Source organism: Octopus sinensis, linkage group LG21 (assembly GCF_006345805.1).
Source record: "Octopus sinensis linkage group LG21, ASM634580v1, whole genome shotgun sequence".
Taxonomy (NCBI): Eukaryota; Metazoa; Mollusca; class Cephalopoda; order Octopoda; family Octopodidae; genus Octopus; species Octopus sinensis.
In genome coordinates, this window is record NC_043017.1 from 10,619,077 (window position 1) to 10,643,476 (window position 24,400).

At 40.6% G+C, this 24,400-nt stretch overlaps 1 protein-coding gene across 1 annotated transcript in view; it reads right to left on the reverse strand.

Annotated features, from left to right (window-relative positions):
• LOC115222841 (E3 ubiquitin-protein ligase listerin) overlaps positions 1 to 21,856 on the reverse strand; it is a 39,269-nt gene extending 17,413 nt beyond the window's left edge. The window contains exons 1-18 of the mRNA XM_029793179.2: positions 21,602 to 21,856; positions 19,255 to 19,458; positions 18,425 to 18,523; positions 16,530 to 16,760; positions 16,085 to 16,137; positions 15,717 to 15,897; positions 14,214 to 14,387; positions 13,208 to 13,398; positions 10,583 to 10,724; positions 8,668 to 9,444; positions 6,253 to 6,493; positions 5,944 to 6,095; positions 5,195 to 5,276; positions 4,265 to 4,421; positions 3,232 to 3,373; positions 2,304 to 2,588; positions 1,542 to 1,651; positions 9 to 92 (exon numbers count right to left, since the gene is read on the reverse strand). Of these exons, the coding sequence (XP_029649039.1) occupies positions 9 to 92; positions 1,542 to 1,651; positions 2,304 to 2,588; positions 3,232 to 3,373; positions 4,265 to 4,421; positions 5,195 to 5,276; positions 5,944 to 6,095; positions 6,253 to 6,493; positions 8,668 to 9,444; positions 10,583 to 10,724; positions 13,208 to 13,398; positions 14,214 to 14,387; positions 15,717 to 15,897; positions 16,085 to 16,137; positions 16,530 to 16,760; positions 18,425 to 18,523; positions 19,255 to 19,458; positions 21,602 to 21,655 (3,359 nt within the window). The 5' untranslated portion in view covers positions 21,656 to 21,856. The remainder of the gene's footprint in view (positions 1 to 8; positions 93 to 1,541; positions 1,652 to 2,303; positions 2,589 to 3,231; positions 3,374 to 4,264; positions 4,422 to 5,194; positions 5,277 to 5,943; positions 6,096 to 6,252; positions 6,494 to 8,667; positions 9,445 to 10,582; positions 10,725 to 13,207; positions 13,399 to 14,213; positions 14,388 to 15,716; positions 15,898 to 16,084; positions 16,138 to 16,529; positions 16,761 to 18,424; positions 18,524 to 19,254; positions 19,459 to 21,601) is intronic.
• Positions 21,857 to 24,400: the final 2,544 nt, after the last annotated feature.

A 24,400-nucleotide genomic window follows, 5' to 3' on the forward strand; every position in this document is an offset into this window, starting at 1 on the left:
GTATTTACCTGTTTTCTGAGAGTTTTTCATGGAATTTTTGTTCCAACAGAAACTGCAAGCCCATAGCTTGCCAATGTCCATCTGATAAGACACTGAAAGAGGAAATAAGTAAACATCAAAATTCACATTTGTGTATGTGTGTATATATAAATACATATTTGGTATTAATTATTAGTGTGAACAAAAGTGCAACTCTGTTGCACTTTCCATGTATGTATAATTGCTTCTACACATAAACCAGTGTTTGGGGGTGGGGTGGAAATGGGTGCATCATAATTATATAAATATTTCTTAAAAATATAACGTTGATATATTTTATTATTTCTAACATAGTGTTCAAAATCCCTGAAAAAGAAAAAAAAAGCACTCAGCATGCTATGTAAAGTGGTTGGTGCTAGGAAGGGCATCTTGCTTTAGAAACCTTGCAAAGGCAGAGCTGGAGCACAATGCAGTCCTTGGAACACTCGGAGAACATGACATAGATGAGTCCAATTAAATAAAATCACTGTCTTCCTCACAGACAGGCTTGTCCTTTCAGGTGCAGGTGTCACTTAAAAAGCATCCATGTCAGTGCTGCGTTATTGCACCTGTACTAGTGCTACATAAACACACCTGTGCTGGTGGCACATGAAAAGCACCCAGCACACTCTGTAAAGTGGTTGGCGTTAGGAAGGGCATCAAGCCATAGAAACCATGCCTCAACAGATAGTTGGAGTCTGGACAGCTTCTAGCTGGCCAGCATCATGTCAAACTGTTCAACCCATGCCAGCAGGAAAAGAGGACATTAAACGATGATGATGATGATGTATATATTATATACATATATGCACCAGACTCCAATTGTCTGGTTTGGCATGGTTTCTGCAGCTGGATGCCTTTCCTGATGCCAACCACTTTACAGAGTGTACTGGGTGCTTTGTGTGTGGAACTAGTTCAGGGGCTTATCATGCTTGCATGATTGGATGGAATTTTTTGAGGCAGATTTTCCTACAGCCAGATGCCCTTCCTGTCACCAACCCTCACCTGTATTCCAAGCAAGGTAACATTTCCCATGGACAAATGAGTTTTTCTTGAAACCTTAAAACAAACAACATCACTTGTATGATGGCAATGTGCATTTTACAATCACCAGGTGATGTCAAGACAAGGGTACACATACTTTATATTGTTTCTGCCAACTAAATCTACTCACAAGATTTTGATTGGCCTGGGGTTGTTGTAGAAGACACTTGCCCAGGGTGTCATGCAGTTGGACTGAACCCAAGACACATGGTTGGCAAGGAAGCTTCTTAACCACACAGCCACGCCTGCACCTATTAGCTCATTCAAAGTCAGCAGTAATTGTTTAGTGTTACATCAGACAATCTGTAGTAAAAGGCATTCCAGTCATGACCATCCTATAAACATAGGTCATCTCTTTTGAAGAGGAGGGAATGGAATGGGAAGGAAATTTAGCTGCAGTTTCTAATGAGTCAAGCAACAATGGAGAAGCTGTAATGAAGTGGTGGTTATAGTAGTAGTAGTAGCAAGTAGCCACTGACCGTTGTGTGAAAAGGTCCAGTAATGTATCAGTCTGTTTATCGTCCAGGTTATCAAGATGTTTGGTCACCTGCTTGTGTAATGTCATCACAGATTTCTTCAGTTCACTATTCTGCAAAAAAAAACAACAACAATAAGGGTTTCAAATTTTGGCACAAGGCCAGCAACTTCGGAAGAAGGGGTAAGTAGACTATATTGACCTCAGTGCTCAACTGGTACTTATTTTATCGACCCCGAAAGGATGAAAGGCAAAAATCGACTTCAGCAGAATTTGAACTCGGAATGTGCAGACAGATGAAATGTTACTAAGCAATTTTTGCGACATGCTAACGATTCTGCCAGATCACTGTCATAATAATAATAAAAGTAAAAATGGATGCAAGACTACAGGTTTTTCAAGGACCTCCATTATCAGGAATAATAATAATGGTTTCAAATTTTTGCACAAGGCCGGTAATTTTAGGGGTGGAGGTTAGTCAGTACTTGACTGATACTTCATTGCTCTTGAAAGGATGAGAAACCAAGCTGGCCTCAGAAGGAATTGAGCACAGAACATTAAGGGCTGGAAAGACTGCAGCAAAAGCATCATTTCCAAGACTCTAAAGATTCTACCAGCTCCATGCATTTGTGAAATATCATTCGATGAAAAGAGGCATTGAACTACAAATGGTCGAGAATTACTGGTCTAACCCAAGCCAGGATGGAAAAATAGACATAAAAATGAATGCAAAACAAAAAAATATAAATAAAGTGACAGTTTTTACCGTGTTGTAGGTATCGACCCAACATTCGGAAACAGCAACGGAACAGAGCAAGTTGTAAAGGACATCAAGAAGTTGGGGTGGATTAAGTAAGCTGGTCAAGGGGTCACTAGAATCCTCTGATAGATCATCTTGCAAGAAATCTAATAGAGATGTATGGAAGAGGCTAGTGAAGACTGTGGAAGTAGGGAAGTCTCCAGGTGGAACCTCGGGGTTTAGTTTATTGTGTCTTTGACAATCCCAGTAAGTGGCGCTTAGCTGTCCGGTTATCATGAGATATTCTTCAAACTGAAAGACAAAAACAAAAATTTTTTTTAATTAAAATAAAATCGAAATCAATCAACATCAATGGAAATTGCAGCTGTGATACCAGTGCGCCGTTGGTATGTAAGAGAACCATCCGAACGTGACCGTAGCCTGCGCCACCCCAACTGGCCTCGTGCCGGTGGCACGTAAAAAGCACCATTTGATCGTGGCTGTTGCCAGCCTCGTCTGGCACGTAAAAAGCACCCACTACACTCAAGGAGTGGTTGGTGTAGAAACATTGCCAGATCAGACTGGGCCTGGTGCAGCCTTCTGGCTTCCTAGACCCCAGTTGAACTGTCCAACCCATGCTAGCATGGAAAGCGGACGCTAAACGATGATGATGATGAAAATAAAATAAAAGTAAAATAGTTTCATATTTCAGCACGAGGCCAGCAATTTTAAGGGGGAAGAGAAAGTCTATTACATAAACCCCAATAGTTGACTGGTACTTTATTTTATCAACCTAGAAAGGATGAAAAGCAAAGCTGACAATAACAGAATTTGAAACTTGAACAGCTGGATTAAATGCACCAGACATTTTGTCTGCTGCTCTACCAATTTTGCTAGTTTGCAATCCTAATTGTTTCTCATTTCAAAACACCTTAGCAGAAATGGAGATCCTTACCTGTTTAGGTGGCAACACATGTTCTGTCACACTGAACAGGTGACTGAAGTGCTCAACCAAAAATGGACTGGTTAAACCGTTGTCTACTTCTGCAAACACTGTGTGTAACAGAGTCTTTACTTCTCCAAAGACAGTTTGTAATCTGCAAAGAATGAGAAAAAATTAAAATAAGGGAGGTTCAATGTCACGAGAAGAGGGAGAGAGAGAGGAAAGAGTTGAGAAAAAGCAGATGTTATCATTTTAATGTTCACTTTGTATTGTTCTCAGGAGTTATGCAATTTGTTGAGGCATAGATCCTGCAGCTGGATGCTCTTCCTGTTGCTTACCCTCATCTGTTTCCAAGTAAGATAATTCCCTCAAGATTAGATATGTCTTGGAGGAAATGAAGGACACCACTAGCATGATGGCAACATCTGTTTACAACTATTGATGATGATGATGGAATGGCAAGGAGATAGCAATGCATATGCACACACACACACACATACATACATACATGATGGGCTTCTTTTAGTCTCCATCAACCAAATCTACTCACAAGGATTCTGTCACCCCAGCTCTAGTAAAAACACTTGTCCAAGGTGCCAAGCAGCGGGACAGAACCCAGAATAATGTGGTTGGAGAAGCAAACTTCTTACCATAAATTAATATATTAATTATCATCCAATTTCTTTATTAGCCACAAGGGCCCAAAAATAGAGGGGGACAATACAGCCTGATTTGGGTCAGACACACAATGATTATATGACTTCTAAAATTTTACAAAATATAATGAAATCGAATGAGATACAACAAGGACGTAATACAAACATGAGATGAAGCAGAGAGATGGCTTACGCTCCGACCCCACGAGCCCCATTCTCCTTTCCTCATTGCCGCCATCACCATCACCACCATCAACATCGTTGCTGTCACTACCACCACCACCATCATTATCATCATACCTCATTTTTAAGGGGTCCAATTACAAAGAGGAAGCCACGCAATTAGAAAGTTAATGAATTTACTGCAGGACACTAAACGAGGTACTCACTGTTCTGTTGTGGCCACTTTGTACATAACTGTATCTCGAACTGCCTGGAAAACGTTGAGGAAAAACCTACTGGTGCCCTTCGATGTTGCAGGCTGGCGACGGTAGAGAGTCTGCATTCCATTGATACAAACTTGACGAACTTCCTTTCGAGTGTGTTCTATGGGATGAAGACAAATTATAACAAACATCAGTTAATGAGAGAAACGTTCAAAACTAACAGAATTCTAATTGGTACAAGTAACTTTATATATATACATATATTCACAGATACACATACCAGGGATGGCTGTGTGGTTAAGACACTAAAATGATGATTATGATGGTGTCATATATGACAAAATTAAAGGAATCAAGTCGAAACAAAGTTATAGAAATAAGTATATAGGCACAGGAGTGGCTGTGTGGTAAGTAGCTTGCTAACCAACCACATGGTTCCGGGTTCAATCCCACTGCGTGGCATTTGGGCAAGTGTCTTCTGCTATAGCCCCGGGCCGACCAATGCCTTGTGAGTGGATTTGGTAGACGGAAACTGAAAGAAGCCCGTCGTATATATGTATATATATATATATGTGTTTGTCTCCCCTAGCATTGCTTGACAACCGATGCTGGTGTGTTTACGTCCCCGTCACTTAGCGGTTCGGCAAAAGAGACTGATAAAATAAGTACTGGGCTTACAAAGAATAAGTCCCGGGGTCGATTTGCTCGACTAAAGGCGGTGCTCCAGCATGGCCGCAGTCAAATGACTGAAACAAGTAAAAGAGTAAAAGAGAGTAAGAGTATAAAATTATGTACAGATTTAACTGAAAAGCTGGAGAATCTAACTCAACAGAGACATTACTTATAGCCAACTCTTATCTGCACCAATTCCATATTCCACACACACACACAAGAAAAAAACAGATAATAGTTTAAGAATCTGAAGGAATTTACCTGAAACAGTCAAATCGGTTTCCAGAACAAATTTGTACAAAATGAGGATTAAATCTTCAGCAGAATTGCTTAGGGAACAATCCTGCAAAAAAGAACAGAACAAAGATCAGATACAACAACAAGAGTAGTAGTAGTAATGGTGGTAGTAGTAGTAGTAATAGTAGTATCACAGAATGTAGTAGGTGTAGCTGTGTGGTTAGAAGCTTGCTTCCCAACGTGGTTCTGGGTTCAGTCCCATTGCATGACACCTTAGGTAAAGTGTCTTCTGCTACAACCTTGGGCTGATGAAAGCCTTCTCAGTAGATTTGATAGATGGAAACTGAAAGAAGCCCATCGTGTGTAGGTGGGTGTCATTGTGTACGTATTTTTCTTCCACTACCACTTGACACCAGTGTTGGTTTGTGTATGTCCCCATAACTTAGCAGTCCAGCAAAAGAGATGGACCGAAGAAGCACTAGGCGTAAAAAAAAAGTCTCAATTTTTTTTATAGCTGGATGCCCTTATCATCATCACCAATAACCCTTATGGCTTAATCCCTTGGCATTCAGATTACTCTCTCAAATGTAATGCTTATTTTATCAGCATTGTTTTGAATTAATCGTGCATCATCCCATAGCTTCAAGATTTCAATGATGCTATTGTTTATTTTTAGAATGACATTGTAGGGCAAGTGTGAGGGGCTGGATCTGGCCAGTTTGAACATAGAACAGGTAGAAAATTTGGGCCTGATATGGTTGGTAAAATCTCACCTCTAATCCCTGGAAGAAACTAGCCAACACTTTGGCAACAAACTGCATCGAGAGGTCAGTCTTATGGTTGTCCTTACACAGTTTTAACTTCTTCAATGTTGAGTGAATGACAAAAAATATCTTTTCAATATATTTCATCTGAAGAAGTGGTTCTGAAACAAAAGGAAAAAGAGTTAAAAAAATTTTTTGCATCTTATATTTTATAACAAAATTTAATTTTTTTTTCATAAAACTCAAAACAGGAAGCTTGCATCATAGAACCAGGCTGGGTGGTCGTGAGTGGGTTGGTGTCAAAAGGGTTCAACATACCTGATTGAGAATTTGATGACAAAGCCACAGTGAGGACAGACCAGTTGTCCTCGACAACTGAAAGTTCAACCCCAGCAGTTGGTGGGACAAGAGCCTGGGCACACACGTCTTCAGTGATGGACACAAGCAGCTCACCGAGGGTAGACGTTTCCAGCCACTTGGATATGGCTGTGACCTTCCAACGCGACGACAGCAGCTCCAGCAAGAACACTTTCAGCAAATGTCTGTCACCATCGAGATTCTGTTGAAGGAAATGGTAAAATGTCAGACTCAACACCAAAATAGTTTTGAGGGTACATACCCCAGATTGTTCTTGAGGACTCAAAAATGTCTCATGGCTTGAGCACAAGACCAAAAGGGAGATTTATGCTCTCATTCCACCAATTTCTAATGTTGACAGGCTTTGCTAGTCACTGCCATTGTTCTGGATGTTATATTTTGGAGACTTCAGCATCGGAATAGTGGATAAAGACAATTATATTGCAGGTATAACTAGCACCCCATTGGTTATGATGATGAGGGTTCCAGTTGGTCCGATGAATGAAACAGCCTGCTCGTGAAATTAACATGCAAGTGGCTGAGCACTCCACAGACATATGTACCCTTAACGTAGTTCTCAGACAAGTTCAGCTGTGATACAGGTGACAAGGCTGGCCCCTGGTGAATTACAGGTACAACTCGTTTTTTGTCAAATGAGGACAAGATGTGTCATTGGCAATCAAATTCCTGACCTTACAATTGTCAGCCAAATATCCCGAACCATTGGGCCATGCACCTTCACACATTAAGGTTACACAGAGATACAGACACACACACACGCAATAAGAATTTGGGGACTGAGTTAAAGCTAATGCAGAATTGGGACCCCTGCTTTGGGGTAGTGTGAGGACACAGAACTTGACTGCAAAAGCTTGAAGAAGCAGCTTACATCATTAGAATAACTTAATGGTGATATTGCTGACATTGTAGAATAACAATCTACCTAGGAGAAATATGATACAGGTGTGAGATGTTTTGGCATTGCCATTTTGCGGCTGCTGATTCAATACTGACTTATTTGACATCAGAGGTTTCCATGTCTCTCTTCTCTATCTACTCATCCCACTGTCAGTCTGTCGCTGTTTATGTGTGTGAATATATTTCTATGTGTGTGTCTGAGGAGAGAGAAAGTATTTATGTCAATCACGTTTAGTCATGACTTTAGGAAACATTTTTTCACGTTGAGAGTTGCTGAAGCATGGAACAAACAGCCGGCATCAGTTGTTAGTTGTCGGAGCACTGCATCCTTCAAAACTTCCATGCTTTCTGAGATTCGCCAACACTACACCTGATTTCTTCCCCTCCATACACACACAAGCATGTATCTGACTCATACATTGTTCGCTTTCCAGACATTTGTACATTACTGCATATGCTTTATACGCACTTTCTGACAAGTTGTGGTGCACCTGAGCACTGTATACAATAATTTCATTATATATATTATAAATTGCAATGTCTCTCTCTCTCTCTCTCTCTCTCCCCACCTCTCTCTCTATCAGTTTGTATGAGTATGAATGTATTTCTCTTTATGTGTATGATGAGAGAGAAAGTGTTTGTCAGTCATATTCAGTTAATAAATTGCAATCTCTCTCTGACTTTCTCTCTCTCTCTCTTTATGTGTATGTCAGTATATTTCTCTCTGTGTTTGAGGAGAGGGTAAAGTGTTTATGCCAATCATGTTCAGTTAATAAATTGTTGTCTCCCTTTCTCTCTCTCACTCACTCATCATCATTGTTTAACGTCCGCTTTCCATGCTAGCATGGGTTGGACGATTTTGACTGAGGGCTGGCGAACCAGATGGCTGCACTAGGCTCCAATCTTGATTTGGAACCTGGTTTATTGTAATCTCTCTCTCTCTCTCTCCCCACAACCCTCTCTGTGTATCTGTCTTTTTGTCTCTATGTGTATATATCTGAGAATAAGTGGCTGTCTGTTTACCTCTGCTGCCAAAAACAGGCCGAATGTCCAGTCAGCTGTGCCAAACCATCAATGTCCAAAAACGGCTGCACATGACTCGTCTCATTCTGATATAACATAGCAACCACAGGAATTAGTCTCGGGACATCACTTGGCGTTAGGAAGGGCATCCAGCCATAGAAACATTGCCAGATCAGACTGGGCCTGGTGCAGCCTTCTGGCTTCCCAGACCCCAGTTGAACCGTCCAACCCATGCTAGCATGGAAAGCGGACGCTAAATGATGATGATGATGATTACTCACAGACAAGAGGGCCACATCAACAGGTGGCATCACTTGGAGCTCAGAAGCATTAACCGACAGAGTAAGACTAAACAATGAGATGACAGCAATGACCCAGAGTTGAGTGTGTGAGTGCATGGGAAGGAATTTTCTGAAAAAAATTGGGTTAACTTACATGGCACAGGTGGTCCAAGAAGGTGACAATATGGCCAGTATCATTAAACAATGGTAACATCATAAAGATGGCATTAAACACATAGACATCACTTTGTCGTTGTTGTTGTTGCTGCTTTTCAGAATGATGCATTTTGTGGAGCCAATTTAGAAGCATGTCAGTGGCAAAACTCCTGAAGATATTCCCATCCTGACGCTTGTCTTTCACAGGAACAAGTTGCTCGATGATGCTTTCTGATGGATAGAGTCGCAGGTATTTGACAAAAAGGTAGAGGCGCCATTCTTCAAGGTTGTCGTTGACGAGTGAGAAGGCCTTGTGGATTAATTTTGATATATATCGCTCCTGGAAACGGTTTAGTGATGCAGTGCTGCTAACTGAAGTTGACATGGATCGTTCATCGATAGAGAGGTCAAACGTCGGTGAACTTGAGAACTTTACAGATGATGCCTTACCAGATGGGTTCGCAGGAGATTTCTTTGAGTAAAGCAAAAGCTCAGCAAGTTGAGTGAGTCTCTCTGGTAAATAGTTCCTTGAAGAACACTCTTCTTTGGTCAAGGAATCGATACATTCTAATGTGATCTCTGTGATGCTGGTCCAGCATCTGTGTGCAATGCTGTCGCTGATATCATTGTCAGCGTCCTTCGCAAATGTGTTCTCTACACCTGAGGAATGGAGTTCAGTTAAGGAGTTGAGCAGAGTGCCTAGCTGATTATAAAGGGTAGATTTCGAAAGGGTCCCTCTCCGTTCCACAAGAGATTCTAACACCAAGGGTTCAAGCTGCAACAGTAAAACAGAAATATAAGGGTTTCAAATTTTGACACAAGACCAGTAATTTCATGGGGAGGAAGTCGATTAGACTGACCCCAGTGCATAACTGGTAATTATTTTATTGGCTCTGAAAGGATGAAAGACAAAGTTAACCATGGTGGAATTTTAAACTCAGAAGAAATGCTGTTAAGACTATTTTCTGGTGTGCAAATGATCCTACCAGCATGCTGGCTTAGACTGTTGACTAAAAAAGAGAAATCTCTAACAAGGACAATTAAGCATTTACATATTTCTCATGGCACCTGTGTCGGTGGCACATAAAATCACCCACTACACTCTCGGAGTGGTTGGCGTTAGGAAGGGCATCCAGCTGTAGAAACACTGCCAGATCTGACTGGCCTGGTGCAGCCTTCGGGCTCCCCAGACCCCAGTTGAACCGTCCAACCCATGCTAGCATGGAAAACGGACGCTAAATGATGATGATGATGAAGGTACCCAATTCTATTTTCATATTTTTCCAGATTATTTTGGCTTCATTAGCAATCCCACAGTTATATATAGCTTAAACCAAAGAGAAAAGGGTAGACTAAAGACATGGAAGTCAGATCTCTGCAGAGAAATCAAAATATTGTGCTTTGGAAGATCTGTTGAGTCAGTGTTGCTATATGGAACAGGGAGATGGACCCTGACTCAAGCACCTGAGAAGAAACTGGACACTAAAATGTTTAAGGTTGTACAAAAACATAAACTGGGGTCAATGTATAACAAATGAAAGTTTCAATGGAAACTTGCTCAAGATAACAACTACAATTGCTCAAAGATGGTTGATATTTGTTGGACATTGCAGGAGAAGCAAGCAGGAAATGATACACAAACTACTGTTGTGGGAACCAGCTTGTGGGAGACACATGAGGGGAAGACCTGCTTGAAGATTCATTGATCAGCTCTCTAATGATAAAAACCTCAGTGAAGGGCAGTAGCCAGGAGCAATGGAAAATAGCGAATTGTGAAGAGACTTTGCCAAGAATGCTCGACCATGGTCACAAGAGTGATAAACTAACGACCACCAGAAAGAAAGAAAGAAAGACAGAAAAACGGATCACCGTGTGAAAATGGAATATGTTAGATTATATATCAAAACACTAACCTGGTCCATGAATACATGATGACAATTGTTTAAATCCTCATCTCTCAAGTCCATCTTCACCATGTAGTGGACACATTCCATAAAGGAAGTGACCATGGCTGAACACTCACTGCCACTCCACTGGACACTGTCTTTACAAATGCTGGAAAGGACAAGAATGGGGAAGAGAAAAAGAATAAAATACTAATAATGGTGGAGGTGTCTGATGCAGATGGTTTAGTACCAGGCAGCAGCACACAAAGAATTTGATTTCTATTTCACTATCACAATCTGCAAGGTGTTTTAGCATTATACTCTTTTACTTGTTTCAGTCATTTGACTGCGGCCATGCTGGAGCACCGCCTTTAATCAAGCAAATCGAGCCCAGGACTTTTTCTTTGTAAGCCCAGTACTTATTCTATCGGTCTCTTTTGCCGAGCCGCTAAGTGACGGGGATGTAAACACACCAGCATCGGTTGTCAAGCAATGCTAGCGAAACAAACACAGACACACAAACACATACACACTAATACATATATATATATATATATATATATATATATACACACATATATACAACAGGCTTCTTTCAGTTTCCGTGTACCAAATCTACTCACAAGGCATTGGTCGGCCCGGGGCTATAGCAGAAGACACTTGCCCAAGATGCCACGCAGTGGGACTGAACCTGGAACTAGGTGGTTGGTTAGCAAGCTACTTACCACACAGCCACTCCTGCGCCTATATACGTATTAAATATGCATATGTGCAGGAATGGTCGTGCAGCTGAGAAGTTTGCTTCCCAACCATATGGTTCCAGGTTCAATCCCACTGTGTGGAAACTCAAGCAAGTGTTTTCTACTAGAGCACAGAGCCGACCGAAAGCTCTGTGAGTGGATTTAATAGACAGAAACTGAAAGACAACCGTTGTGTGTATGTACACTGTTTGACTGGTGTCGGTTTGTTTACATCCTTGTGACACTGGATTGGCATAAGAGACTGATAGAATAAGTAGTAGGCTTAGAAATAAGCACTGAGACAAGCTAGTCAACCCAGCATGGTCACAGTCCAATGACTGAACCAAGTAAAAGAGAAAAAATAAAACCACACATACACACACACACATATATATATATATATATATATTCTTTTACTTATTTCAGTCATTTGACTGTGGCCATGCTGGAGCACTGCCTTTAATCAAGCAAATTGACCCCAGGACTTATTCCTTGTAAGCCTAGTACTTATTCTATTGGTCTCTTTTGCTGAACTGCTGAGTTACAGGGACATAAACACACCAGCATCAGTTGTCAAGCGATGTTGGAGGGATAAACACAGACACACAAGCATATACACACACATATATACGACAGGCTTCTTTCAGTTTCCACCTAGCAAATCCACTCACAAGGCTTTGGTCAGCCTGAGGCTATAGTAGAAGACACTTGCCCAATGTGCCATGCAGTGGGACTGAACCCGTAACCATGTAGTTGGTAAGCAAGCTACTTACCACACAGCCACTCCTGTGCCTATACACACACACACACCACACACACACACATATATATATATATATATATATTCTTTTACTTATTTCAGTCATTTGACTGTGGCCATGCTGGAGCACAGCCTTTAATCAAGCAAATTGACCCCAGGACTTATTCCTTGTAAGCCTAGTACTTATTCTATTGGTCTCTTTTGCTGAACTGCTGAGTTACAGGGACATAAACACACCAGCATCAGTTGTCAAGCGATGTTGGAGGGATAAACACAGACACACAAGCATATACACACACATATATACGACAGGCTTCTTTCAGTTTCCATCTAGCAAATCCACTCACAAGGCTTTGGTCAGCCTGAGGCTATAGTAGAAGACACTTGCCCAATGTGCCACGCAGTGGGACTGAACCCGTAACCATGTAGTTGGTAAGCAAGCTACTTACCACACAGCCACTCCTGTGCCTATACACACACACACACACACACACATATATATATATATACACACACACAGACAGACAAGTTATAGATTATGTACCTTATTGCATTTTGTTATGTGTGATTCCATCACTTCTGTAAAAAAAAAGCCGTCTTGCATGAAAGCAGTCTGCAGTAAAAAATACAGTTGAGAACCACATTTCTAAGACTCACACACATTACACAAATGCACATGATACATACATGCATAAACACATACAATCCATGGATGGAAGCACTCCATCGGTTACGACGACGAGCGTTCCGGTTGATCCGAATCAACGGAACAGCCTGCTCGTGAAATTAACGCGTAAGTGGCTGAGCACTCCACAGACACGTGTACCCTTAACGTAGTTCTCGGGGATATTCAGCGTGACACAGAGAGTGACAAGGCCGGCCCTTTGAAATACAGGTACAACAGAAACAGGAAGTAAGAGTGAGAGAAAGTTGTGGTGAAAGAGTACAGCAGGGATCACCACCATCCCCTGCCGGAGCCTCGTGGAGCTTTAGGTGTTTTCGCTCAATAAACACTCACAACGCCCGGTCTGGGAATCGAAACCGCGATCCTATGACCACGAGTCCGCTGCCCTAACCACTGGGCCATTGCGCCTCCACATACAATCCCTACACACTGAACAACAGAGACACACACACACACACAATACTAACCCAGTTTTGAAGCAGGAGAAGAACTGCTCATAGAACTGTAGAGATTGTCCATTAAAGTCTTTGGGGAATTTGCTGAGTAATGGCAGAATACTAGGACTGATAACTGCAGCGTTTCCGTGGCAACCTTCAGTCAGCACATTTCTGAATTTAGGCCACACAGCTTTCGGCACACTTACAAACTGCCAACATTCCTGGAAAATAGAATTACATTTTATATATGTGTGTGTGTGTGATAAGAACTCACATAGACAGGCAGACAGATACAGAAGGTGACAAGGCTGGCCCCTGGTGAATTACAGGTACAACTCGTTTTTTGTCAAATGAGTGCTTGCTTATTCAATTGTTTTGTATTAATCAAGCTTAACCTCATAGCTCGGAGATGTCGATGATGCGAATGTTTATTTTTAGAATGACATTGTAGGACAAGTGTGAGAGACCAGATCTTGACAGTTTTAACATAACACGAGTAAAATGAGGAGGAGATAAATAACCTGTGAAGTTAGATAAGTAAAACATATTGGAGAGAAAAAAAAGCACAAAAATATAAAGCAAAATCAATAGCAATCAAAGAATGGGTACAATGAAAATGGAAGGGGACATCTATCTTTTACTCGCTTCAGTCACTGGACTGTAGCCATGCTGGAGCACTACACCTTGAAGGGTGTAGCAGATCAAATAAACCCTGAGCATTTATTTTTCATATTTATTCAATTTTTTTGTTGAGCGAGTCATGGGGACATAAACAAACCAACACTGGTTGCCAAGCGGTGGAATTACAAAGATATACACATAGACATGCACACACATGACAGGTGTTTTCAGTTTCTTTCTACCAAATCCACTCACAAGCCTTTTGGTTGGTTCTGGGTTGCAGTCAAAGACATTTGCTCAAGGTGCTATGCAGTGAGACAGAAGAGGATTGAACATTTTCGGTTATACTCTTTATCAAAAAGAAGAGAAAGAAACTGACACAGAGGAGAAGATAAATGATGAAGACGACACTTACTGATGATATATTGATGAGGGAGAGTACAGCTTCCCAAACAGAGCCACTGACAATGACCTCATTCTCATCTAGGTTTAGTAGAATGCAGGGACTAAGTTTCTTCATATTGTCAATAGCAACGTCTGGAAGAACTAGGCAAAGACTGGCCAGAAACAGGTAAGATGAGCTGCGTATCTGCAAGACAAATTGGAAACAGGTCTTGGTTCTTGGAAAACAAAAATCACAAATCTCAGCGTGAAAAATTACCATCACCATCATCCTTTTAACAACTATTATTCTCTACTTGCATAGGTTGGATGGAATTTAGAGGCAGATTTCTTATGGCTGGATGCCCTTCCTGTCACCAACCTCTTGTTTCCAAACAAGGTAATATTCCCCCATGACCAGACATTTTTTTGTCACAGGAAACGAAGGACATCACTTCTACGACAGGGACACTTGTTTACGACTATCACACAATGTCAAGACAAGGAGGCACAGCCACACACTTCCTTGGACAAAGGATTGTTTCAGTTTTCATCTACCAAACCCACTCACAAAGTTTTGGTCAGCTCAGGGGTTATAATAGAAGACACTTTCTCAGGGTTCCATGCAGCGGAACATAACCTACAATCCCATATATGGGAAACAAACTTTTCACCACACAGTCACACCTGCATGCATATATATATATATATATAAAATTTAATTTCAAGAAAGAGGTTGTGAATCCAACCAACTAAGGGATAATATCTATCCAGTATACTGCTGGTAGAATACCCAATTATTAATACACAAGTGTTTTTTCATTGCATGGCAATTACACTACTGAATGTAATAAATGGGTGAGAGTAAAAAGTTGTTTTACCCTTCATTTATACGGGAATAAGAAAACGACATATATGTAAAGCATAATATGTTATGCATGTATGTATATTTTTATAATTGTTTTTTTTTTCTTAAATAAGTCGACATAATATAATGTCTAAAAGTTGATGAATACCACTTCTTGATCCCCTCCATTTTCTTATTGCTGAGTGCATATATATATATATATAAAGTACCTTGAAGGTACACCCTGAGTCTCCCTGACTGTAGTTACCATGTATCTCCTCTACTGCAAGAGACCTGCTTCTGTTGTCCCTCTATCGTATTTTAACCTCTCTCACCTGGTGGCACAAAGCCACCTCACTCAAAACCACACCTGGTCTCAGTCAAGGGTTCTTTTTCTTGCAAGTTACCTGCTGATCTCACAGGTGCCATGTCAAAAAAAAGCACCCAGTACAGTCTGTAAAGTGGCTGGTATTAGAAAAGCATCCAGTAGTAGAAATCTTGTCAAAACTGCCATTGGAGCTTGATGCAGTCTTGTGGGTTACTGGGCCCTCTCAAACTTGTTCAAACCCTAGCATGGAAAACTGACATTATTAATGCTGATGGTAACAATAACATCAAGACTGAGACCCGATACTAAATCAGGAACCAACTCCCTAATTTCTTGAGAATACTAAAAAACATATTCCTTACCGAATTAACTGGCGATTTTGGTAACTTCCAGAATTTTGGAGAATCCAAAAGCTTAGAGATTTTCTCCTTTGATATATTTTTAGAATTATCAGTAAATGCTTTCAGAAGTTTGCAGATGGACAACAGTGATGAAGAAACGACTCTGTGGTATTTGCTTGTTAACTCATCTGGAGACGACACTCTGAAGAGAAAAAAAATTCATAAGCAACAGGGGTAAGGGTTCCAAGGCACCGACATTAAAAGGAAGGGCTGTGCATAGAAGGGATTAGCGCAGAGCCTGGGGTGGGAGACACAATAAGGCTGATGGGAGGAGGAAGAAAGCTGAGTCAGGGTCACATGATATATTAATGTAGAAAATGACTACTTACTTAGGGTCACCAAGTGTTTCAGGTTTTTGGTTGAGTAAATTATCAATAGTGAACTGGGAAAAAGAAAAAAAACAAAGAAAACATTTTTAATAAACTACACAGGGTGTATGAGTGTTTATACAGTCAATTTTAATAAGTTGGTGTGTGAGTAAGGCAGTGAACCAGCCATAAAACATCTCCCCAAAGCCCTGTTTTAACCCCTTAGCATTCAGATTATTGTCAAATGCAATGCTTGCTTATTCAATTGTTTTGTATTAATCAAGCTTAACCTCATAGCTCGGGGATGTCGATGATGCGACTGTTTATTTTTAGAATGACATTGTAGGACAAGTGTGAGAGACCAGATCTTGACAGTTTTAACATAAAACTGACAGAATAGTTTGGCTGGATATGGCTGGTTTAAAAGTTAATCTTAAGGATACACATATATTTTTATAATACTTACATCCAATATGGCTTCTTGGCAAAAGGTCAACGCTTGAGCCTGTTTTGCTGCAGGAAACGCAATATTGAAGGCCTGTTGTGCAGCAGTTGCAACTGTTGGATAGGGATCACACATACCAAGCAACCAGCTTGCCATTAGCTTCTTGAGATGTGGTGCCAACTCCCGGTGTAAAGAACCAGCTAAGACCGCCATGGACTGTTGGGCAGCTTCACGTACCCTGTGGTTGTCATCCTACAAGAAATAAAGAATGGTAAATGAAGGAAATAGTTAAGACAGTCTTGGGGAGGGTTAAAAAAAAAAGGAGTAGGGGTTGGATTCCTTAAGAGTGACACATCTATCCTCTCTCCCACTCCAAGTTCCCTACCCTCACTACAGGCCATCTAGCTTCACTACCACAAACATCATAGTCATTCCTGGCCCCTACATTTGCCATAGTCACTACAAGTCCCTACAAACACTCACCAAACAACCACACTACTGTCATTAACAAATACACAATACAGTTACTAAAAGTCCCCTACATATCCTATACAATCACTATAGGCCCCTTACATACAACCACTATACAGTTAATAGAGGTCATCTACCCTCACTACCACATACACCATTAAGTCTCCTACATTCATCATACAGTCATTGCAGGTCATTTACCCTCAATACCACATATTTTCTTCACTCATACCATTTTCATGACCATTAAAAATGTGTAGATGTCTGTTAAGCTACAGGTAACTGTTAAAAGGGTCGATGCTTGCTTCTGGTTTTATTTCGCTAAGTGGATGAGAAACAAATCTGCTCCTGGAAAGAAACTCTGGCCCATCACACACAACATTCCCAGAGGATCTGTTTGTTACCTATTCCTGGCAGCCAAGGTGAACTACTGAAGCAGCATAGAATTCAGAATATACCTACCCCCACCAAATGTACAGCAAACTGTCTGCAAGTGGGTTTGAACCCAAGACTGAGGAGCCAATAATTGAATACTCTGAATATTGCAACCTCATGGCCATTTAGTTCTACCAGGGCTGTTCTCATGAAAAACCTAAAAAGGGTTTCCAAAACCTTTTAGAATGACCTAATATCACTGTACATCATGTAAAGGTATGTGAAAATAGTTTGTTTTCAATCAGATATCAATATTAGGACAATTTCTTCCAGATCTAAACTATTTGGAACACATAAAAACAAATAGTTCTCTCGAAAATGTTACATCCATTTTTGTCACACATCTCACCCCAGATAAACGAGAATTGTGACCATAGCCATTGTTGTCCAGCAAACTCAATTAAAATTGTTTGGAAATTTCAAGGTCAGCAGTAAATAAATACCATCAGCCATTTTATGTTGCTCGGCAGAAATCCACCAGAATTAACAGTTTATATCTTCAGATGGAAAATGTTATTTTCTGTTATGTCATGTTGATGTTTAGTATTTACCTGGATAGTCAAACTTTGCTGAGAAAAATGAATCAATACCTATTTCTTTATTACCCACAAGGGGCTAAACACAGGACAGACATAGGTATTAAGCCAATTACATCAACCCCAGTGAGTAACTGGTACTTAATTTATCGACCCTGAAAGGATGAAAGGCAAAGTCGACCTCGGCAGAATTTGAACTCACAACGTAACTGCAGACGAAATACCGCTAAGCATTTCACCCGGCGTGCTAACGTTTCTGCCAGCTCGCCGCCTTCCAAATGAATCAATACCATTCTAGTAAACTGTTTGGGATATGCAGTTTGGTTATTTCATAATTTGTGTCTCTGAGAGTCTTGAGTACCTCATACAAGAATGACCCAACTCCACCACTTCAACAATCATCTTCACCGCTCCCTCTTCAAAAAAATATATAAATAAAAAGCAAAACAAAAAACAAACAACAACATGGATTACCATTGATATTTTGGAGTAGATTCGGGGCCAATATGGAAGTACTGCTTTAGCATCTTTGCATTCCTTGTCTTTAATCAAAGCATTGAACTCTTGTAATGCCTGAAAGGAAGAACAGAAATGAAAACCCAGAAACACAACAAATTATGGTAATCTTAGTTTCGTTAAAATTCAGAATGCATTACATGGGGAAGTTAAGTTAAGTTAAGTTAATTTTTTGGCTCAAAAAGCAAGGCCATGTAAGGGGACATGGAGTTATGTACAGGGTGGTTTTCATGCAAAGAGTTCAGGCCATTTGTGGTCAAGGGAGACTTTGAACCGAGCGGTCGTCGGCGAAGAGAGCACTAAAAATGAAAACCAGCAACAGCTGGAGATGGTAGTGGCTGTGGTGGCACTAATGCTGCAACAGATTGGTGTCCTCTTCAGAGGGGCAAGTACTGGACTCTTGGCCATTTACATACTCTGGAAACTAGAATAAGCTTGAGCCTGATGTACCTTACAACAGAGCTAAGAAACGCACAAGGATATAAAAGACAGTGGCTTCAAACTAAATAGATCAGGAACTACACTGAAATACAGATAAACTAGCAGAGGCACTCGGCATTGCCTGGGAATGAAATTTTTCCTGATAGTATATTGGAAGAAAAAAGCAAAATATGTTGTATCAATATTTTTTTATTTTTAAGAAAAAAAAATCAAATGAAGACCCTATTATATGTCCAAAGTGGAATTATTCATGCATCACAAGTATGGAAGTAATTGGTGAAACCGTTTTCACGTGAAAAGCGAATACACACACACACATCTCTATTTTATATATCAGATTAGATTACCTTGATTTTGGTGATGCTGTCTTTCTTGGAGAGCTTCCTGAGGACCAAGCGCAAGTCCGCATCGAGGGCCATATCAGCAGAGTGATCCAGATCCACAACAGGTACATAACCCATATCTGTTGTGGTGGATCCGAATCCAATGAAACCTTGGGTTGTTGTTCCAGATTCACTGAGGAGTTGTGCTGCTTGGCTACTGTTTGAAGGCTACAAAGATACACGAGAGAACAAGTAACAATTTATCATATTCTTTTATTTGTTTCAATCATTAGACTGTGGCCATGCTGGGGCACTGGCATGAAGAATTTTTAGCCAGACGAACTGACCCCAGGACTTATTTTTTTTTTTAGCATGGTACTTATTCTATTGGTTGAACCACTAACTTATGGGAATGTAAACACACCAACACCGGTTGTCAAGTGATGGTGAAGGACAAACATTAATGCAAACACACACAGAGTGGTTGGCATTAGGAAGGGCATCCAGGTGTAGAAACACTGCCAGATCAGACTGGAACCTGGTGCAGCCTCCTGGCTTCCCAGACCCCAGTTGAACCGTCCAACCCATGCTAGCATGGAAAACGGACGTTAAACGATGATGATGATGACATACATGAACGCACACAAGCTTCTTTTCAGTTTCTATCACCCAAATCCATTCACAAGGTGTTGGTTGGGTCAAGGCTTTAGTCCAGTGGTTCCCAACCTTTTCACCACCAAGGACCCCTTTTATTTAAACGAGTTTTCCCATGGACCCCAGGTCCATTGAAATCTGTCATGGGAGCCAGTCAAGGGGTACTGGCATCAGCCACATTTGGATGGCACTTTTTACGTGCCACCAGCACAGGAGCCTGTCAGGAGGAGGCATAATTGTGTAGTAAGAAGTTTGCTTCTGGGTTCAGACCCCCATTGTGTGGCCCCTAGGCAAGTATCTCCTATTGCCTCAGGTTGACCTAAGCCTTGTGAGTGGATATGATAGACGGAAACTGAAAGAAGCCCATCGTTTGTGTGTGTGTGTGTTTTCCCCCCACCACAACTTGACAACTAGTGTTGATATGTTTGTGCCTCTATTATCTCAGAAGTTCAGCAAAAGAGACCAGGCTTTAAAAAATGAGTGATGAGGTCGATTCTTCAAGGCCTCAGTCTAATGACCAAAACAAGTAATGGAAACATATAGCTCCGAGGAAGTTGTAAGACGTTGCACAAGCACTCAGCTCCAAGTGCAAGCTTTTTATGGTAGAAACTGCTGTAAACTAATCGAAGGTGGTCACATAACACCTGTTCATACTTTGAGTACTATTTCCTACCTGTTTCTTTATTACCCACAAGGGGCTAAACACAGAGGGGACAAACAAGGGCAGACATAGGTATTAAGTCGATTATATCGACCCCAGTGCGTAACTGGTACTTAATTTATCGACCCCGAAAGGATGAAAGGCAAAGTCGACCTCGGCGGAATTTGAACTCAGAACGTAGCGGCAGACGAAATACCGCTAAGCATTTCGTCCGGCGTGCTATCGTTTCTGCCAGCTCGCCGCCTTTGAGTACTATTTCCTACCACCCAAACGGACTTTACTAAAAAGCATTTTCTTTTAACGAAATGTTCGTTATCAATAGTGTCGTGCATAAAACTATCATAAAATTTAGAAGCAAGAAAAATAAAAAGGAAAAAAAAGCAAGAATTTAATCGTAATTTACTCCTCCGAAAACTTATCTCCGGAAAATCTCGTAAAAACAATTACGCATTTAACAAAGTCCGAAGTGAAGCGGAAGTGACGGGGGGGGGACGATCCTCTGAGAGAAAAGAAAAACATTTTCTTTCAAGTTTCATTAAAATTAATTATTATTTTTTAAGAAGGATATCGGAAAGCAAAGTCTTGATTGGTGAAGGACATATTTTAGTAGTTGTGGCCTAAATACAATGTGTCAGAAAGGAAAATAAGCTGGTCGCAGTTGGAAAGTCGGTCTTTTAATCTTGCCATCTTAATAAATGTTGACCAGGGGTTAAAAAAAACCAAAAAAACCATCGACAACAACTGTCATTGAATCAGCATGGAGTCACTCGAACCAACAATGGGATTTCCAAACGCTCGCTCAGCCTGCCAGAAATAGTAGCCAATAACCCTCAAATGACACTTGAGTGGTCTTAGAAAAGAAAGACGGGTTGGATAAACGTGGAAATAGGTGCACTGTGTCTAAGTAAAAAGACGTGACACTCGCGGCTGGAACGTCTTGGACCATAGGTCTGTTGTATATATTATCAGGGCTGACATATGGTTAAACAAGGAGAACAACATATGATGTGTAAATAAATGGGGGTCGGGGACACAGACATAAACAAAACTACTCACGCGAACATTGCCTTTCGTTCTTTGTGACTGTTTCTTGTTTGGACGACCAGGCATGTTTGTTTCTCGTCGCTAATGAGAACTTATAACTTTATTTAAATACAACGGCGGTGTCGTGAAGAGTATAAATAGTTTTAAAAATGACGGTGGAGTCAAGAAATACAAGCTGGAACTTAAGCAGAAGTTGGTCCCAAACTTCAGCATGAGTCGAGGGAATGGTGGACGTCAAGTTGTTACAAGACGTGACGTCAGATACAACCGGTGCAAGCAGAAATATAGTCTCTCGGTTGCACAACTTCCGTTTCATTTATTTATTTATTTTTCTGGCATTGTTGTTTCACCATTGTCACCATCACCACCATCCGGTTGACCTATGTCGACATACAACGTGAGAATTGTGTAACTGAGTGATTATTTCGTCATCACAAGTAAGCTAGTAGGGAGGGTGGTGTACAGGTAGAATCTTATGTTTCTAATATCAGACAACGTCAGATAGTTTTGTTTATTTTTTGTTTTCTTCTTTCCTTATATCTCCTATTATAAAGTGCTTCTTCGTTTCTAGAACCCCATCAAAATGAAAAGTATTTTTACTTCGTCAAAACAAAATGTTTCCCTACAGTAGCATGGTCAGTGGGGGCGATAGGGCAGTCCACCCCAGGCGGCACTTCTGGATCTACTGTATAAGCCCGAATAAGGTGCTGCAAGTAATAGTGGTGGTGGTGGCTGTGGAATCGGGGCTGCTCTAAGTGGGACACACGCTCTCCAGGAACAACTTGTTAAGCCAGGGCGCAAAATGAAAATGTTTTTCATAGACTAAATGTGAAGGTTTCTTATTTTTCTTCTTCTTATTATTATTAAAGCATAAGGACAGAGACTTTCGTCTTTGGTAGAGCTCTCATCGATTTTTTCAAGTTTCTAAAGAAAAGTGATGATGGAGAGGGAGGTGCTGTCCTTAAGTGGATTTATTAAAAGGCGAGTGAAAGTTGCAAAAAATGGCAAGAGTGAATGGCACCACTCTAAGGAATTGAAGAGGGCATCTGCCCTTGATGTTCAGGGAGATCTTGGACGGTAGTGTTCCTCGATTATCCCTTGAGGTCCTTCTGTGACAGGAGGTCCACATCACTAACATCATTCTCCACTTCCTTTTAATTTATTTTTTAAATTTCATTTTATTTTTATTACGGTATCCTATGTGTGCGAAGTGATGTTTTTCTCTCGGATCTTTTCCTTTTGAACGGCAGTTTTCAACACAATTCTAGTTAACTAAACACTTTTAAACTTCGTATACTGGTAGAATGTGTTTATAAAACATCATTTTTTCTCGACTTTATTGAGAAAATTCTATAGTTTGTAACATATTTCGACTTTAATTTCGAGCATTTCGGCAGTGTTTAGTTAACTAGAAATTGTGTTGAAAACTGCCGTTCAAAAGGAAAAGATCCTTTCTTTGCTCATGTTTGTTTTCGGTAACAATAAAGAAAAATAAACCTTCTTGCATGTGGTTATGCAAACAGAGAGAGAGTGTGTGTGTGTGTGTGCGTGCACGAAAGAATAATAAAGGGGAACAACTTTGGCAGGCGTGGCGGTGTGATTAAGAAGATAGTTCTCTTCTTATCTCCCGCGGAATTTCGGTTTCGATCCTTCTGTTCGGTATCTATGAGCGTTTACCTCGCTATTTAATTCTCATCAAAATTTCATGTCAGCAGCATAAAAAATAAATAGGTGAATTTTTACAATTACACCCGTTTCACGAGACTGGTGTAATAGTAAATATATTTCTTTACTACCCGCAAGGGGCTAAACACAGGGGGGACAAACAATGACAGACAAACGGATTAAGTCGATTACATCGACCCCCAGTGAACTGGTACTTAATTTATCGACCTCGAAAGGATGAAAGGCAGAACGTAGCGGCAGACGAAATACGGCTACGCATTTCGCCCGGTGTGCTAACGTTTCTGCTAGCTCGCGGCCCTGAAGTTCGTGAGTGGCTTTTGGTAGACACAAACTTAAAGGAACCTGCCGTGAGAGTGTGTATTTTCTTCTGTCTTAATTAAATTCTTCCTCCAGGGAAGGAGCTGGTTTTTAATAAAGATCGTAGATAACAAAAACAATGTCACATTTAAACTTGAGAAAAGTCTTGTATATTTTTACTGTTCCACTTACAAATTGTATCTATGAGTGAGTGAGTTGATTTCTTTTTCTATGTATGTGTTGGTCTGTCTCCTGGCCTTCACATATGCATATACACACATGCACTTATATACACATACATATATACATATACACAAAACTCCACTAGAGTGGACGTAAGCGCTAATATATGATATATGATTTATAAAAACATGTAACATACTAATAAATATCTGTAAATACAAAACCATCCAGGTTTCTGAGTACCTCATTTCTTCTAATATATAATACCTGTACATCATCTCCAAACCTTCTAATATACATATACATATATATTCATACACATGCAGACATATATTTACACATACACACACACACACATGAATATGCATGGACTAGCGTAGCTAGAGTATGCCACCCAGGGTGGCCCTTCCATTTGCCGCCCCTGGACCCTCATAAAAATCACATATTGCCTACAGCAGACCCAAAAGCAGTGCCCTTTTAAAAGTTCCACATAGTTCTCAGGGTTATTCTGCACGACATACAGTATGTGACAAGGCTGGCTCTTTGAATAACAGGGTAGGGCTCATATTAGCTAGCCGAATGGACTGGAGCAACATGGAACAAAGTGTCTTGCTCAAGGACACAATGTGTCACCAAGAATCGATC